At 42.0% G+C, this 18,955-nt stretch overlaps 1 protein-coding gene across 2 annotated transcripts in view; it reads left to right on the forward strand.

Moving 5' to 3' along the window:
- Positions 1–5,569, forward strand: part of UBQLN1 (ubiquilin 1) — a 47,293-nt gene extending 41,724 nt beyond the window's left edge. Inside the window, exons 9-11 of one of the 2 annotated variants that reach the window (XM_003911853.3) lie at positions 964–1,079; positions 2,071–2,239; positions 3,587–5,569. In XM_003911853.3, the coding sequence (XP_003911902.1) occupies positions 964–1,079; positions 2,071–2,239; positions 3,587–3,739 (438 nt within the window). In that variant the 3' untranslated portion in view covers positions 3,740–5,569. The remainder of the gene's footprint in view (positions 1–963; positions 1,080–2,070; positions 2,240–3,586) is intronic. The other variant, XM_003911854.4, reaches the window with a different exon arrangement.
- The last annotated feature ends 13,386 nt before the right edge of the window (positions 5,570–18,955 follow it).

The following is an 18,955-nucleotide window of genomic DNA, read 5'->3' on the forward strand; positions in this document are numbered from 1 at the left end:
TGCTTTTTAGGACCTAGGATTTTGAATGCTTTGTTAATACCATAAACCATTTCCTTTCACTGTACTAACTTTGAAGTGCTTCCTTGTGTCATGTTACGCTTTATGGTTTAACTAATTTTGAGTAACAGGAAAGAGCTACCCTATTCTGTTTTACAGGTTGTTTTCTTCCAAATTAATCGAATTTTTTTTTTTCTACGGGTAGATCTCATTTCCTCAAACTTGGGATTAGTAAGATTTAAATGGTCAGTGTTGTCATATAAGGAAGGTTATATTATAAACAAGTACTTGAGATTGCCATGGTATTTTATTATTTAAAACGACAAAAGAGAAGTTAGTCTTGGTGTTTTGAAACTGGTAGTTCTAGGGCTTCATATATTATGCAGATGACTCTCAGGCCTGTAAACCATTTTCCAAGGTTGGTGTCCTTGATGTATTGTAATGATGTAAGCCTATCTTTGGTTAGTCAGGTGGTGTATATTTGGAAGTAGTAAAGCTAAACTCAGCATACATGTATTAACGTCAAATTTGGAACTGTTGTTTTAGAGTGTACCTTACTGGTAAAATTGTTATATCAGTAACAGGTAACACTTGGTTAGGTGGAATATGTGGCTTTTACCATATTACCATGTCGTAAGAATTGTGCATTTGGAGGTTGTCTCTTAGAAATAATACTTTATCTTCTGTTGGAGAAAGGAAATAGTTGTGGCTTCCAAAGTAGCTCCTGATTTTCTTCCATTATGAAAATGGCTTTCATGATGGACTTAGGAGGAGGTCAAGTAATGATTTGCACACTAGGTTTGCTGTCAAAGAGGAGACACTTGTGTTTATTTTGGGAAAGAAATTATGGATTACCAGTGTCCAGGTGTAAGGTTTTAGATTTTCTCCGGAAGCATAACAAAGATTTAAAAATTTGCCTTCACTGATTTTAATTCCTTTGTAACCACTAGTTTCTTTCTTCCTTAGATGCAGAATCCTGATACACTATCAGCAATGTCAAACCCTAGAGCAATGCAGGCCTTGTTACAGATTCAACAGGGTTTACAGACATTAGCAACGGAAGCCCCAGGCCTCATCCCAGGGTAGGCTTATTTGGGGAAGATGATGAAAGTGCATAATGGTTACTTTCTCTGAGAATTTCAGATTTAGTAGTATTCTGCCTTTTTTTTTTTTTTGGTTGTGGGGGAGAACAGGGTCTTGCCCTGTCGCCTAGGCTGTGAGTGTGGTGGTGCAATCATGGCTCACTACAGCCTCTACCTCTCAGGCTCAAGGGATTCTCTCACCTCGGCCTCCTGAGTAGCTGGGACTACAGGTGTGCACCACCACACCCAGCTAATTTGTTTATTTATATATGTTTGTATGTATGTATGCATTTTTGTTGTTTTTAGAGATGGGATTTTGTCATGTTGCCCAGGCTGGTCTCAAACTTCTGGGCTTAAGCGATTCGGCCTGCTAAAGTGGGATCAGAGGCATGAGCCGCGGCACCTGGTCCCCCATCTCCTCCCCCCGCTTTTTTTTTTTTTATTTAGGAGTTGGATTTTTGCTGTTTTACCCTGGCTGAACTTGAACTTCTAGGCTCAGGTGATCCTCCCACCTCATTCTTCCCAGTAGCTGGGACACAGTGCCTGGCCATGATTGTTTTTAAGTCAGGGTTTTCAAAGTTAAACATTATTATTATTTTTTAAATTCTTTTTAGAGATAGAGTCTCACTCTGTCGACCAGACTGGAGTGCAGTGGTGCAATTTCGGCTTACTTCAGTCTCTACCTCCTGGGCTCAAGCAATCCTCCTACCTCAGCCTGCCAAGTAACAGATACTACAGGTGTGCACCACCACACCCAGCTAATTTTGTTTTTATTTTTTGTAGAGATGAAGTCTCACAATGTTGCCTAGGCTGATCTCAAATTCCTGGGCTGCTGGGATCATTGGTCTCCCAAAATGAGCCACTGCACCAGGCCAAAAGGGCTTATTTTAAGAAAATAGCTTAGCTTAATTATATTAAAATGTAACCGATTTATGGACTGGCCTCTGGTTTTGCAGGACCTTAGGAGATTTCCTTTTTGTGCTTTCTCTAGGTTTACTCCTGGCTTGGGGGCATTAGGAAGCACTGGAGGCTCTTCAGGAACCAATGGATCTAACGCCACACCTAGTGAAAACACAAGCCCCACAGCAGGAACCACTGAACCTGGACATCAGCAGTTTATTCAACAGATGCTACAGGCTCTTGCTGGAGTAAATCCTCAGGTATCAGTTCTTTTCCATTCAAGTTTTGTATTCCTTAATGTTGGAAATTTAGAAATTTCCAAAAAGAAGGAAAAAGGAAAGCAGTAGTTCTTAGGTGTTTAGGTTAATGAAAAATACGGTCTTAAGGATATTGAGTAAGAAAACAGGCATTACAAAAGTTGTTGACTTTGGTGCTATCTGAGACACTAAAGGAACATTGTTACGGTTGTAGAGAAGACATGCTACAACCTAAAAGTCTTACTTTTTAGAAATTGCCTTTTAAAATGCATTTTTTTTTTTTTTTTTTTTTAGTTCCTGTTTGTATTTCATTTGTAGAGATGGGGTTTCGCCATAAAAAAGTTGCCCAGGTTGGTCTCGAAACTCCATGAGCTCAAGCTACTCCCACCACGCCTGTAGTCTAGCCTCCCAAAGTGACTGGGATTACAGGCCTGAGCCACCTGTGCTCCGGCCATGCTTTACACCATGTCCTGTGGTCAGGCCTGTTACATAAATACATATAAATCTAGCTAGCTAGTGTATCCGTCTATATATCTATCTACCTGTATATCTATCTGATCTATCTAGCTAGCGTAATATAGTTTCTGGCTCATGGATATGGTACTCCCAGTAATGTACTTGCATGGACATAACATACATTGGCTTTACTAATAATGTGCCATTATATAAAGATGATTAGACAGTTCAATCCTGTTACATAAGTTAACTTACCTCCGAATTACCAAGTAGGCCTAGGATTGATTGGTCATTTATGTGATTTATGTGGGGTTTTTTTTTTTGTTTTTTTTTTTTTAACTTCATTTCTGAAGAAAAGATTTGATGCTGCTGAATTGTCAGAATTAAGAGTATAATTTTGGGCCTGAAACTGAAACTCTTTTCTAAGAATTGACTGTCCAGTGTGCAAGTTAAACTCACATTCATTCAAAGAATCATTGAAACTTTAGAATTTCATACATGAGGATACCGGCTTTTATAAGTTACTCAATTGGTCAGTAGCTACACAGATCATCTAATTCTGAACTATTTGTGTATATATATGTGTTCAAATTTTTCTGCACGTACATGATCCTCTAAAATAATGGTTGATGTTTATTAAGCTTCCCCCCCTTCCCCACCAAAGTAGAGTCGTGATCTATTTGACGTGATTAGGTATAAACTAGACTATTTAAAATAAAGTGCTAATGGACTTTTAAATATGTTGGATATGTTTCAAGAGGTGGGCAGTGTTTTTGAAGCTCAGTAGATCAGCATATGTTATAAAAAAGCAATTAAAAAATTTTAAAAGTCAGTCAGGTGTGGCATGGACTGGCTTCCTTTAGAGTTGGATTAATTTTTTTTTTTCTTTAATAGCTACAGAATCCAGAAGTCAGATTTCAGCAACAACTGGAACAACTCAGTGCAATGGGATTTTTGAACCGTGAAGCAAACTTGCAAGCTCTAATAGCCACAGGAGGTGATATCAATGCAGCTATTGAAAGGTTACTGGGCTCCCAGCCATCATAGCAGCATTTCTGTATCTTGAAAAAATGTAATTTATTTTTGATAACGGCTCTTAAACTTTAAAATACCCGCTTTATTTCATTTTGACTCTTGGAATTCTGTGCTGTTATAAACAAACCCAATATGATGCATTTTAAGGTGGAGTACAGTAAGATGTGTGGGTTTTTCTGTATTTTTCTTTTCTGGAACAGTGGGAATCAGTGCTTTTCATTTAAGGCTACTGCATGCATCACTTCTGCATTTATTGTAATTTTTTAAAAACATCACCTTTTATAGTTGGGTGACCAGATTTTGTCCTGCATCTGTCCAATTTATTTGCTTTTTAAACATTAGCCTATGGTAGTAATTTATGTAGAATAAAAGCGTTAAAAAGAAGCAAATCATTTGCACTCTAATTTGTGGTACAATATTGCTTATTGTGACTTTGGCATGCATTTTTGCAAACAAAATGCTGTAAGATTTATACTACTGATAATTTTGCTTTATTTGTATACATATAGAGTATGCACATATGGGACTGCATTTCTAGAAACATACTGCAATAGGCTATCTGAGCAAAACACCTGTAACCAAAAAAGTGAAGATAAGAAAATACTCTTAAAGCCGAGTATTTCCTAATTGTATAGAATCTTACAGCATCTTTGACAAACATCTCCCAGCAAAAGTGCCGGTTAGTCAGGTTTGTTGAAAATATAGTAGAAAAACTGATTCTGGTTATCTCTTTAAGGACAATTAATTGTACAGACACATAATGTAACATTGTCTCAACATTCATTCACAGATTGACTGTAAATTACCTTAATCTTTGTGCAGACTGAAGGAACACTGTAGTATACCCCAAAGTGCATTTGCCTAGGACTTTTCAGCTTCTCCCATAGGTAGTTTAACAGGCATTAAAATTTGTAATTGAAATGTTGCTTTCACTGAAAAAGTGTCTAAATGTTTCAGTTATTTTTAATCGCCATATAAAAATAGAACTCTCTTTTGGGTTTATCTGTTTTCTCATGCACAGGCAATACACGAATTTAAAATGAGTTGTGAGCCAATTGTTTCTGGAGTGTTTTGGTAGTTCTGTTAAGAAATAGTTAAATATTGTGCTTTTCAGAGCCTCAGAAAGGGGGACGGGGTGGGGGGGGGGGGCAGTGGAATCTATCCTGGATGGGGCCAGCTTAAATAATACTGGCAACCAAGATTCTGTTAGGATTTCTGTGCATATAGTATAGTAAAGAAGTATCATTCAGGGGTGAAAAACAAAGAGCCGTTTTAATGATGTCGAGTACATTTGGCTGTTTTATAGCCTTTTTCTTCCCTCCCCAAAGAATTCTGTTTGCCTAACTCCCAAACTGTTGGGGTGGTACATTCCTTTAGGACCAATTAAAACAGAGTTTAGGGTCAGTAATACATTTGGCTGACTCTGGTTCAGTATTCTCTTAGGTGATTATATTCTCTCATGTACAGTTACAGGAAATTAAAATGTTAAAGTAACCTAAAATGAATTCAGACCAATAAAATCAAGGGAAATACAAGTTGATTCCATTACTTCTGTACGTTGCTTGCTATTAAAAAAGGTTAAGAGGCCAGGTTACCCACCAGTCCATGCACTGTTCTGACACTTTCCCCAGGAGGAAAACAAGTACAAAGGTTACGGTGGAGGCACGAGTAGAGATTGTTGAGAAGGATATTCATCTGTCTTTGCTCTTTCTGCTTGATGCCTCAGTCTGGTTTAAAAACTTCTGTACTGGCGAATGTGGTATTCAGTGTGGGATAGTGTCATAACTAATTTGACAATTTATTAATCACAAAATAACAATAAATCTCTAGCTTTTACATTTGATTTGTCTTGCCTCTTTTGTAGAAAGAAAAAAAATGTCTTTAACTTTTGCTAACCGTGTGTTTTAAAGGCTATTGAAGTTGATTTACCCCAGATTTTGTCACATTTTACATTCTTTATTTTTCAGGTTTTCCAATTAAAATGTCACATGGTCTTTTGTGGTGTGATAAAAAGATAGCACACTGGGAAGGTAGGTGACTTGAGCTCCACTTTTGATCTTGGTACTTGACTAGTTACGTGACATTGAGGCGTCATGATTTCTTTATTATACATGTACTGGTGAGGCTTATAGGTGCACTGGACTGGGCGAGAAGCTCTGAAGTACCTTCAAGCTGCTGCAGTGGTATGGTTTTCGTTTTTAATATGTTTACCTTTAGGTCTAAGTCTAAAGATAAATATCTACATCCTAAGGGGTTCAAAATACTTAAAATTCTTATCAGCACTAAAAGGATGTTTAAAATACTGTAGGCTTAAACTGTTCTCATATTGAGTGATAATATTTAGTACAAATTGAATAAAGAATGGAGTAGTGAAGATGTCATTTCAGGATTTTATTTCCTAATTATACTATTTGTGATATCCTAAACAAAGTGTAGCAAGTACTGAAAAATCAGATGAATGACACCTGACCTCTGTGTGTATTAGAATCTTGAGTTTCAGACTTGGTTTAAATATGATAATGAAAAGAGTCTTTTATTCTTACTATGTTAATTTAATAGGCATATCACAACAAAATACAACGATGGATAACAATATGCTAGTGACAAAAGTGAAGCTAAGCCATGTGTACAATGACATCCACATGATTAACCAAAAAAAGGCTATGTGATTAATGCAGGGAAATACTCCATATTGTACTTCTTCTCTTAGAGATTACTATTAAACATGTTAACAGTCAACAGGAAGTCTTACATTAGAGAAGTCTATTTAAAGTTTTATCAGCTTTTTCCAGTCTCACTAGACCATCTCTTAACTATTCTTTAAGGTGATGCTGTATGCAATGAACACACTTCTGTACTTCGTGTATCTACCCTTCTCTCTGGTGTTGCACATGGTATTTATCTACTTTGGCTCCTATAAAGCCTACCATTCTTTCTGGGCTCAGTTCTGAAGGCGCCCTAAACTTTGCTGATCCAGTGTTTCGTTAACGCTTAACTGTTCATACTTAGCCTTTACTGTCAATTGCTGCATTTTGCTCCTCCCCTTCACCTTGTAGCGTTTTGTTTTGTTTTTATTTATCTGCTCTAAAATTGTCTTGGCAGTTACCTAAGTAACACCAATTGTTCCTCTTCAACTTGTCTGTATCTTTTCTCATAGGCAACTATTGTGTCAGAAAGTCAAATTATTGAACATCTACTGAGTGCCAGGTTCTTTTCCAATTGCTCAGAGTATACCAGCAAATAAAACAAGATTCTGTCCACGTGGGGCTTACATAGTAGAATGTAGGCAGATAGCAAAACATCCAGATTGCTTGCCAGGTAATCAAAATCAGTGCTTTGGTGAAAAATTCTGCATAGTAAGGAGACTAGGTCAGGAAGGTGGTGGTCTTATTTTATATAAGGTAGTCAGAGAGAAAGCCTCAACTCATTGAGGAGGTGACATTTGAACAGACACGAGTATCTGGAGGGGTGAACAACTTTTCCAGGAAGAAGGAGAACTAATGAAAAGGCCCGGAATAGTGTCCTTGAGTGTATGTCAACCTAAAGGGAAGAAGCTGAGGCACAAAATACAATTTCAAAAGAGTTTACTTGAGCCAAAGTGAGAACAACTGCCAGGGACCCATTTCAAGTTGCCTTGGGGAGTACTCTGTTTGGTTCAAGCAGGTTTTTAAAGGCAAAGGGGAACAAGGAGTGGGCTGATAAAAGTTTTGACAGGTATTCTCATTGGTTTCCAGAGATAACATTGATTAGCCAGGCTGTTGAACATAGGGTAAAAGTTATGGCATCTACTGTACGTCTTAATGGCTACTTGGTGTCAGTCCAGAGCCCACATAGTAAGTTGCTTCAAGAGGTAATTATTTAACTCAAGAGGGAATGAGACGTGACTGATGTCACATTTTAAATACCTCTCTGATCCTGATTAATTTAAAGGGGTTTGCATTCCTCAGATAAAAACTTTTGTTTCTTTCTCAGTGTGTTTGTAGAACACAAGGAATCCAGTGTGGCTGGGCAAGATGAACAAGGGAGGGGGGAAACGGGGTAGGAAATAGGAGAGAGGTCGGGGGGTTCAGGTATTTGACACAGAGGACTTGGTAATACACAAATCTTTATGACCCACCGCCAGAGTTTGTGATTAATAGGGAATTGGGGACAATTTTGCATGTCTAACAAGTTCCTAGGTTGAACAACTAATGAAACAACTAATGAACACCACTGCACTACAGGAACCAGGGTGAAAGCAGGAAGGCTTTTCGGAGGTTATAATCTAGTGAGAGATCACAAGGACTTGGACTTGTGGCAAGTGGAGGTGGTAAGAAGTTGGATTTGGGGTATGTTTTGAAGGTAGAGCCAACAGGATGGACTGATAATAGAGGTGTGAAGTTTAGAGCAAGAGAGGAGTCAAGGCAAACAAGGTAGAAAGACAGGAAAAGGAGTGGAAATCAGGATTTTGGTGTTGACATGTTAAGTTGAATGTACTTGATGGAACATTTAAGTGAAGATGTTGAGGCGAGTGGAGAGCTGCAAAGGAGAGGAACAGATAGGTCATAAGGTGAGAGCTAAGAGAGGTCCTGAAAGCGGGTGATGAAACTTACTAAGAAGGAGAGTGGTTCAATACACTGCTGCCTCAAGTTCTCATCATGGATTGAGTTAACCCTTTGCGTTTAGTAAAGGAAGGACCCTCGTGACTATGACTATAGCGGTTTAGAGTGGTGGGTAAAATAGTGGTTAGAGCGGACTGGCAAGAGGCACAGTTTGGAAGAGAGAGAAATGGGGCCGTAGCGGTGGGGAGGGTGCTGTGGTGGTGTAGAATTTTACTTGCCCAGGTAATTGTTTTCTACCAAAAGAGAGAAATGTACAGAGAGAAACGAGTTACTGCTAGCCTTTGATTCCCGGAAGAGGTTTTAAAAAAATAAAATCGGCACCTTTGTTACATGGGCTGAGGTGTGAGAGAGAGTTTGTCTTTCCAGCCATCATTTGCCTCAGCTGCGTCTGCCTTTTCTTGCCAGTAGAAGTGGCACCTGCCAGCCCATCTGAACTACACTTCATGGTCAGCCCTTTCAGAAGTAGAGGAAAAGCACCCCTCCCAGCATTTTCGCTTGGGTAAGATCTCATAGAACAAAACTGAGATTTCCTGTAAGCTTGGACAGTGGTGAAGCACACCCTCAATTTGTAATTCCAGCCTATGCCCGATAACATGAGTATTTCTGACTTCCAGTCGACTGTCTTGCTTGCCACTTTGTGCTTAGACAAGGCTAGACACATACAGGAATTGTCAGTAGTTTCCCTCAAAGACCAAAGCTGAGTGTAGGAGCCTAATTCTTTAATAGGATATATAGTAGACAGTTGGGTATTCAAGCCAGATTTTTTTACGAAGGTGTTTCAGACACATTTTCTATTCCTTATATTTTATAGAGAGGGGAGGGAATTTCCACTGTGTTGTGGTTATCTAATGCTTTATTACAAACTACACCACAGCTTGGTGGCTTAGAACAGAATCATTCATTTTGTTCATGAGTGAGCAATTTTGGCAGGGCTTGGTGAATACAGTTGGACCAACCTGACTGAGTCTGGAGAATTTACTTTCAGGAGGGCTTATTATGCACATGGGTGTTAAATTAGTGCATGCTTTTATCGGGGAGTGCACTCAGGGTCTCAGTTCCTTTCCACATGGACTTCCCAATAGGGCTACTGTGCTTCCTTACAACATGGCCGGTGGGTTTCAAAAATAAGTGTTTTAAGAAAAATGAAAAGTGCTGTTTTTTTTTTAAGTTCTGGATCCCAAACTGGCCCAGTGTCATATCTCCAGTATTCTATTGGCCAGGCAGTCTTAGCTCACCCAAATATAAGAGGAGTGGTTGAAGACCCACTGCTTGTTGGGAAGAATGTCAAATAATTTGTGACCATCTTAATCCCAGATTGTAGTGTGACCACTACAATCCCAGAAGGAGGAAAATGTTGGAGGTTACACATTTCTTCTCCACTGTTCATCCCTTTCTAAGGGAATTAGTGACATGGCTGCTCGTTGAAGAGTGTAGAAGGAACTAAGCGTAAATATGAACCCCTTTGGGAAACTGTAAAAAGGGAAACATTCCCTGCTGGTCTACTTCCTGCCACAAGGTTAGTGAGATAGGCTTGACCCGGATGGGGGTTTTTTGTTTTTTTTTTTTAACTGTGGTAAAGTATACATATCCTAAAATTTACCATTGTAACCATTTTAAAGGGTACAATTCAGTGTCATTAAGTATATTCATAATGTTGTATAACCATCACCAGCCTTGAGAACTTCCTTATCACCCCAAAAGGAAACCTTGTAGCCATTAAGCATTCAATCCCTATTCCCTCCTCACCCAAGCCCCTGGCAGTTGCAAAATCTGTTTTCTGCCTCTCTCTGGATTTACTTATTCTGGACATTTTATATAACTGGAATCATTTAATATGTGGCCTTTTGTGTCTGGCTTCTTTGACTTATGTTTTCAAGGTCCATCCATTTTGTACCGTGTAATCTCATTCCTTTTTATGGCTGATATATGATATTCCACTGTATGTTTATGTCACATTTTATTCATCTGTTGATGGACCCTTTTCACCATTTTCCTATTGTGAACAATGTTGCAATGAATATTGGCCTACAAGTTGGAGTTTCTGTTTTCAGTTTGGGAACCTGAAAAATCTGAGACAGATCTCAGTTAATTTAGAAAGTTTATTCTGCCAAGGTTGAGGATGTGCCCGTGACGCAGCTTCAGGAGGTCCTGACAACATGTGCCCAAGGTGGTTGGGGCACACCTTGGTTTTATACATTTTAGGGAAGACATGAGACATCAATCAATATATGTAAGATGTATGTTGGTTTGGTTCCGTCTAGAAAGGTGGGACAACTCAAGCAGGGAGGGGGCTTCCAGGTCACAGGTAGGTGAGAGACAAATGGTTGCATTCTTTTGAGTTTCTGATTAGTCTCTCCAAAGGAGGCCATCAGATATGCATCTAATCTCAGTGAGCAGAGGGGTGACTTGAATGGGAGGCAGGTTTGCCCTAAGCAGTTCCCCTGGTTGACTTTCCCTTTAGCTTAGTAATTTTGGGGTCCTAGATTTATTTTCCTTTCAAATTTTTTTTCTTTTGAGGATATATGTAGGAGTGGAATTGCTGGCTCATAATGGTGATTCCGTTGTTAACTTTTTACGGAACTGCTGAACTGTTTTCCATAGTGGCTGCACCATTTTACATTCCCACCAGTGTTGTTTGGGTTCCAGTTTCTCTACATCTTGCCAACACTTCATTCCTCCTCCACTTCCCGTCCCCGTTTTTTTTTGGTTTTGGTTTTTGTTTTTAAATTACTGCCATCGTGGTAGGTGTGAAGTGGGATCTCATTGTGAGTTTTTTTGTTTTCTTGTTTTTGAGACAAGAGTCTCACTCTGTTGCCCAGGCTGGAGTGCAGTGGTATGATCTCAGCTCACTGCAACCTTTGCCTCCTGGGTTCAAATGATTCTTCTACCTCAGCCTCCTGAGTAGCTGGGACTACAGGCATGCGCCACCATGCCCAGCTGATTTTTGTATTTTTAGTAGAGATGGGGTTTCACCTTGCTGGCCAGGCTGGTCTCGAACTCCTGACCTCAGGTGATCTACCTGCCTTGGCCTCCCAAACTGCTGGCATTATAGGTGTGAGCAGCACCAGGCCTCATTGTGGTTTTGATTTGCATTCCCATAATGACTTGATGATGAGAATCTTTTCATATGTTATTGGCCATTTGTATACCTTTGGAGCATGAAGTCTTTTTCTATTTTTCTTTTGTTGCTTGTGCTTTTGGTATTGCAGCTAAGAAAACATTGCTAGGCTGGGCGCTGTGGCTCACACCCGTAATTGCAGCACTTCCGGGAGGCTGAGGCGGGTGGATCATCTGAGGTCAGAGTTTAAGACCAGCCTGACCAACATAGTGAAACCCTGTTTCTACTAAAAATACAAAATTGGAGGCTGAGGCGAGTGGATCACCTGAGGTCAGAGTTTGAGACCAGCCTGGCCAACATAGTGAAACCCTGTTTCTACTAAAACTACAAAATTAGCTGGGTCTGGTGGTGCATGCCTGTAATCCCAGCTACTTGGGAGGCTGAGGCAGGAGAATCATTTGAACCCGGGAGGCAGAGGTTGCAGTGAGCCAAGATTGCTCTACTGCACTCCAGCCTGGGTGACAAGAGTGAAACTCCGTCCCCCGCTCCCCCCCACACAAAAAAAGAAAACACAGAATACATTGTTTCCTCCTATATTTTCTTCTAAGAGTTTTTTGGTTTTAGCTCTTCTATTTAGGTCACTGATAAATTGAAGTTATTTTTGTTTATGGCAAGAGTCCCAATTTGTAATTGGTTTTGTGGTTCTAGATTTGCAAAAGGAAGACCAGAATGTTTTACCCATTCCCACCCTTCTCCTTTAAGAAAATAATAAAAACAAAACCCAGCAAGACCAAGGACAAATAATGACTTAAAGATAAAATGATACTAGATGCTGAAATGTTGCTGATTGTAGACCATGCTCTTGACCAACTGAGGTCTTTGGTTTTCTCAGGAAATTGTTGAAGTTCTATACTTCCTCTTCTCATTTCTATCTCTTGTCCACTCTCATACACTTATCACCCGGTATTACTGCCATTCTCTAGTCTTAATGAAGGTGTGATTTGTATTATATCCGCAGACACTAAGCCTGTTCATACTCATGTACTATGTGCACTGTGAATGCTGATCCCAATTTTAATGTAGCACTGTTAGAAGTCTCAGCATCACATATAAAGCAGTGGATACAAACCAACCTAACAAAAGCATGTGGGTGAAATCCATATGGAAAGAATGTATGAATGATGTTAAATATACCATTCGTCAAATAAGTTAAAGACATAAAACATTGATTAGGCAATGAGGCAAGTGATAGCTTTGTGGACATCCTCATTAAACTGAAGAATTAGTTGAGGGCTACAGAAAATGTTAGTCAGCAAAGGTGGTAATTCTCAACCCTCGCTTCACATTAGAATCAACTGAAAACATTAAAAAATAAGGCCACCTCAGACTAAGCGGAATTGTATCTGGGTGAGGCTTATGCATACATTTTAAAAGCTCTTAAAGTGATTGTAATGTGCTGCCAGGGTGTGACTTAGGCAGTGGTTTTCAGCTTCAATTGTGCATGCAAATTACCTGGGACCTTGTTAAAATGCATATTCTTATTCAAAAAAGTAACCCAGAATGGAGCCAAGACATGAGCTAAAGCGACATAAAACTCTTAGAAGTAAACATAGGTGTAAATCTTTGTGACCTTGGGTAAGGCAGTGGTTTTTTAGCTAGGACACCAAAAGCACAAACAACCAATGAGAAATAGGTAAATTGGACTTCATCAAACTTTAAGTTTTTTTTGCTTCAAAGGAAATGATGAAGAAAGTACAAAGAGAATCCAACTCACAGAATGCAAGATAACATTTGCAAGTAATGTATCTGATCAAGAACTTTTACAACTCAACAATGAAGAGACAATTTTAAAAATATAAAGAATTTGAATAGACATGTCTCCAAGGAAGATGAACAAATCACCAATAAGCATGTGAAAAGATGCTTTTCACCACTAGGGAAATGCGAATCAAAATCTTAAGGAGATACCACTTCACACTCACTGGGATGGCTGTAATGAAGACAGACCAGTAACAATTGTTGGTGAATGTGGAGAAATTGGAACCTTATATTGCTGGTGGGAGTGTAAAATGGGGCAGCTACCAGGAAAAAGAAAAGTAGTTCCTGTCATCCAGATGCTAGCCTGGTATTAAAAGCTGTACCTCCATGTCCTGCTGAGCGTACACAATTTCACAGGACACCTACGTCAGTACAAGACTGCTCTTCAGCCGTGGTGGGTCAAGACAAAGGAACGTTTCTTTAGTCATGTCCACACTGAAACACATGAGCATTTTCCAAGATGCAAAATTGACCAAACATCTCCCTGTCCTGGTTAATGTGCTTGTTAACCAGTTACAGCTTTAGCTTCACTTCCTTCTTCACACTTTACTTTATTTTTTATTTATTTATTTTTATTTTTTGAGATAGAGTCTCTCTCTGTCACCAGGCTGGAGTGCAGTGGTGCAATCTTGGCTCACTGCAACTTCCGCCTCCCAGGTTCAAGCAATTCTCCTGCGTCAGCCTCCCGAGCAGCTGGGATAACAGGCACCCGCCACCATGCCCAGCTAATTTTTGTATTTTTAGTAGAGATGGGGTTTCACCGTGTTAGCCAGGATGGTCTCAATCTCTTAACCTCGTGACCGCCCACCTCGGCCTCCCAAAGTGCTGGGATTACAGGCATGAGTCATCTTATTTTCTTAAGATAACCAGTTATCCCCCACTTCCTGACAGCATCCATTTAGAGAGCCCTGCTTCCTTGAACCCTACCCAGGACTACCTATCATGCATCCAAATCCTAAATCCTTTCTGACATCTTACTGAGTCTTTTGCACAATTTTTGGAAGTGTGTTGTTACACAGTGAGCAGTCAGCCCAACTTGTACAGGGCAGATTGTGTTCCTGTGTTATCTGGTCTGGAGCTGCACCGTGGTTGCCCTATTCAGATAGAGCGTGCATTTTTAATTTTGTCACAGTCTCCCATATCCCATTAGTGTTGGTCGCATTCTTTGGCCATTCAAATTTGCAAGTCTTGCCATGGACTGTCAAGGGTTGAGGGCATTTCCTTAGGCACCATCTGACTGGGTCCCTGATTAAGGTACGTGTTAGATTTACTCAGCATCAGGTCTGGGGTCTTCCTAAGTGATGACCAGTGACTTCAACCTCCCACAAAGTGGACTTTAATTTGCACAGCATCCAGGGTAGGTTGCTGGAGGGAAACCGCTGGATCATCAGGAAATCAGCACCAGCTCCCATTTCACACATGAGATTGTGTGAAGCTGGGCTGAAACAACTCCCCACACTGATGCTCAACACAGCTTACTGGCTGAATGTCTAATCAGATCCTCATTCCTTGGTAATTGCTGGCCCATGATACAGTTAATACTCTGATCTTGAATATTTCATCTTTGAATGAACAGATGTGCTGTTCAGTGGAGGGATAATAAACTTGCATATTACAGTTTCAGAAAATTAAAATCCCTGATGGATGGTGTCTTTGATTAAAGTCAGCTTGTTATAGTTTTCTCCTGGTTCTTGCACTCCATCCACTGAAAAATAATTTGCTCATCAGAGCAGACTCTAGAGAGGCACAGGATGTGAGCACTGGACCTTGGCAGCATGTAGTGACATCCCCTAGGGCTGCCTTATCTATGTCACCCAGCGAGTTTACGCCAGTGCTGTGCCTTGAGCCCAGGTTTTTCCGGGTCCTGATTCCAGAGCCGGCTGCTCAGCTGATTGCTAGTTCATCCCATGCTTCAGGGACCTCATCCTAGACCCTGCCTGATGTAAGCTGCCCAAGGGCTGGGGAAAGGGGTGTGGAAATACAGAGACCCTGGCGGGACTAAGCTATCAGAGCCAAAAGACTTCATTCTTACGAGGCAGGTAACGCCCTCATTTTACAGGAGAGAAAAATGTTTAATCTGAAATTTCTCTGGTGGTGGGAATGGAGACTGGGGAGGGGGCGGTGGTGGTGGAGAATCCTGCCAGAGGAGAAGGTGAATATTTTATCTCCATCCATTTTGAGCCACCGCAAACCATCCGGCCCTTCTTCCCTGGGCTCTTTGTGCTTGCTGGGTCCCTCCCACCCTGGCCACAAGAGGGCAGTACCGGTCCACACCTCAGCCTCCCTGGGACCACGTTTGGGAAGATGAGAGCGGTGCTCTCAACCCACCAGACTCCTTTTCAACACCTCCTTTGTAACAGCTATTTTCTAATGCCCCTTTACTATCACAAAATGAGATTAATTGCTAACAAAACGTACCTAAGCAAGTAATAAATGTATGCCTTAGCTCTAACGTAAAGGACACATGAAAGTACGAATAAACTTCCAGTGCGTACTGCTTGAGCATGACTACAGTAAACACAATGGAGTCGTTATATGCTTGCGCCCATTGTGGGGTCACCCCTGAAAGAATGCAAGTGCTTGTGGGTTGCCGTGTCGGTGACAAACACATCACATTATGATTTTCTAAAATGATAAACAATTCTTGGTAAAGTTAAAAAATAAAACGGGGGCCAGGCACAATGGCTCACACCTGTAATCCCAGCACTTTGGGAGGCCGAGGTGGGCAGATCACTTGAGGCCAGGAGTTTGAGACCAGCCTGGCCAACATGGTGAAACCCCATTGCTACTAAAAACACAAAAATTAGCCGGGTATGGTGGTATGTACCAGCTACTCGGGAGGCTGAGGCAGGAGAGTCACTTGAACCCGGGAGGCGGAGATGCAGTGAGCTGAGATTGGGCCACTGTACTCCAGCCTGGGCAACAGAGTGAGACTCTGTTTCAAAAAAGGAGAAAAGAAAACTGTTTAAACCCAGGACTCATTCTTAGGTGTAAGGTGCGTGGGAGCTGGACGCAGGCCTACCCTTCCGCTCATAGACTCTCTCCAAGTGTGATGATGGGGAGGCGCCTGCGCTGGGGTTGCGGCCCTCCACAGTGGTGCATTCACTGCATTGATTTTTTTTATTGAGATAAAAAAATGCCAGTATCAAAAAATGGCAGATAAAAATTTATATACCATAAAATTCATTTGAAAGCGCACATCAGTGGATGTAGCCTATTTCACTATGCTGTGCAAACATCACTACTGTGTAACTCCAGGACATGTCCATCACCCCCAGAAGAAACTGTGTACCTGTTAGCAGCCAGTCCCAAGTCCTGCCTTCCCCATCGCAGGCAACCCATCCATCTGTCTCTATGGATTCTTCTACTCTGGACACCTTTTCCCTTATCTCTCTGTGTGTTCACTTCATCTGAATGCCTCATTGACGATTCCCTGCTGTTACACCAAGAGAAATACTTGAGAGGGGAAGGCCAGGGCAGTATTAAAATGTCAATCAATAGATTATCCTTTCCCTGCAGCCAGACCCTCTTAGCCAACCCAACTTTCCCTGTAGATCAGTGTCCTTAGCCAGAAAAGGAATTCTCCACCCATCTCTTTGGTCCTTTCTACCTGCTACCTGTGATCCCTGCCAAATCAATCAGCCGCTTTACACGGTTGAGGGTTAGGTGCTCCCCAGCCTATCACCAACCCAAAGCGCCACTTTAGAGCCTGCACTTCATCCCTGGCCTTTCGTGAGTTGTCCAGCGGGTCTTTGGCGAGAACTAATCCAGTCCTAAACTTCACCTGCATTAAGATTCTCCCTGCTGCTGCCATCTAAGTGGGCTCAGCATGAGCAGGGGATCCAAACGGGGTCCTGGTTGTCAGACCTCACCCTGGGGCTCCCACCCCTGGCTGCTCATCAGGTCAGCTGTGGAGCTTTCAGAGATGAGACCGGGGCCCCTCATGACAGATGCTGCTTCAGTGGGTTTGGAGGAAGCAGAAACAGGTCTGTGCTTTTCAGTTCCTCAGGTGACTCTAACAGGCAGTGGAGGTTGAGAACCACTGCCTTCCTCAGTTTTTCCTCTGTTTCCTGGCACCATGACGGAGGGGAGGCCAAAGGGTAGTTCAGCTGTGGAGCAGCTGTGGGGGTCTGGCTTAAGTCTTTTGTCAAGGAATGTGCTTTGGCATTCATGATGGGGAGGGAGCTAGGACAGGGGCACGATCCAGCCAGAACGGATGCTTTTCAGCATGTCTAAGTCCCCATGGTCCCTCCCCTCGTTGCTTTTCTTTTCTTTCTTGATGGGGTCTCTCCATTGCCCAGGCAGGAGTACAGTGATGCAATCATAACAAACTTCTTGGCTTAAGCAGTCCTCCCACCTCAGTGCCCCCTGAGTAGCTGGGACTACGTGTGCATGCCATCATGCCTGGCTAATTTATTTTTTTCACAGATGGGTGTCACATACTATGTCTGCCCGACTCACTGGCCTCAAACTCCTGGGCTCAAGTGATCCTCTCACTTGGCCTCTGGGGTCACTGGGATTACAGGCACAAGTCACTGCACCCAGCTGTAGTTCCTGAGTCAAATATGACATGCCCTGGTGAATAGAAACAGGTAAATTGGTTCTGAAACCCAATCTCTGGCCAGAGCGAACCAGTGGGCCCACAGGTGGCCACAGGGTGCCTGTTAGAGTCACCTGAGGAACTGAAAAGCACAGACCTGTTTCTGCTTCCTCCAAGGCCACTGAAGCAGCATCTGTCATAAGGGGCCCTGGTTTCACCTCTGAAAGCTCCACAGCTGACTCTGATGAGCAGCCAGGGGTGGGAGCCCCAGGGTAAGGTCCTGTGGCCCTGGTTGGGACCGAAGGATAAAGCATCTTTCTGGAGCACAGTACGGGGAAAGGCTCAAACCTGGCCCATGTTGGTCAGATTTTGGCCTGCACAGCTGGTGCCTGGGTAAGCTGCATGCCAGGAGGGCACCGGCACTTCTCACCTCCTGCTCCGCATCCCCCAGCCCTGCTGCTGCGGTGCTAGTGACGCATCACTGCCCTTTGGAAAGTTTCATTTCATGTCTTGGCCCTAGCGGCTCTAGTGCTTTTTCTTCACCTGCCTAGTGTCCATTGCTGATGATTTTACACAGGACGGCAAGCAGATGGACACGAGCCTAGGCTCACGGAGGTCTTTAGAGACCTTTGGTTCCTCTTTGTAGAATGAGGGCTACATTGGGTGGGTCAGCAAGTCTCTCTCTTCATTTGCTCGAGTTCCACATTGGCAACTTTGTGATGGATCGTGTACTTTTTATTCATCTTGAAATGACCCAATTTGTATAAATATGTTTCTTTTTCAAAAACTGTCATGTCACTACTTTCAATGGAAAATGGACACTTACCTTACATAGAAGGAAAGTAAAAACAGAAACAAGAACTAGATAAAGTGATTAAATTGTGGGGAGACCCCATGTCTGCCAGGGGTCTGAGCCTGCGGCTGCTCTCTGTTGAAAAGGAAGCTTGACAAGTGCTGGAGAGGGATGAAGACACTCATATGAAACAGACACTCCCCATGTCACAGACAGGCAGAGCAACAGAGAAATATAAGGGGGATCCCTTCTGATCACATGTGTCTAATTATTTAAAGCCACACCTGAAATCACTGACATCTGAAATCACATGCCTTGTATATTCCCAGCAGTGCTGCCACACACTTTGGTCTGACTGCTGAGATCTGTCTCCAGTTCTGATACTCTGCAAATTCACAGACAGGGTGGAGTAGGGCCT

The sequence above is a fragment of the Papio anubis genome, chromosome 13 (assembly GCF_008728515.1).
Source record: "Papio anubis isolate 15944 chromosome 13, Panubis1.0, whole genome shotgun sequence".
Taxonomy (NCBI): Eukaryota; Metazoa; Chordata; class Mammalia; order Primates; family Cercopithecidae; genus Papio; species Papio anubis.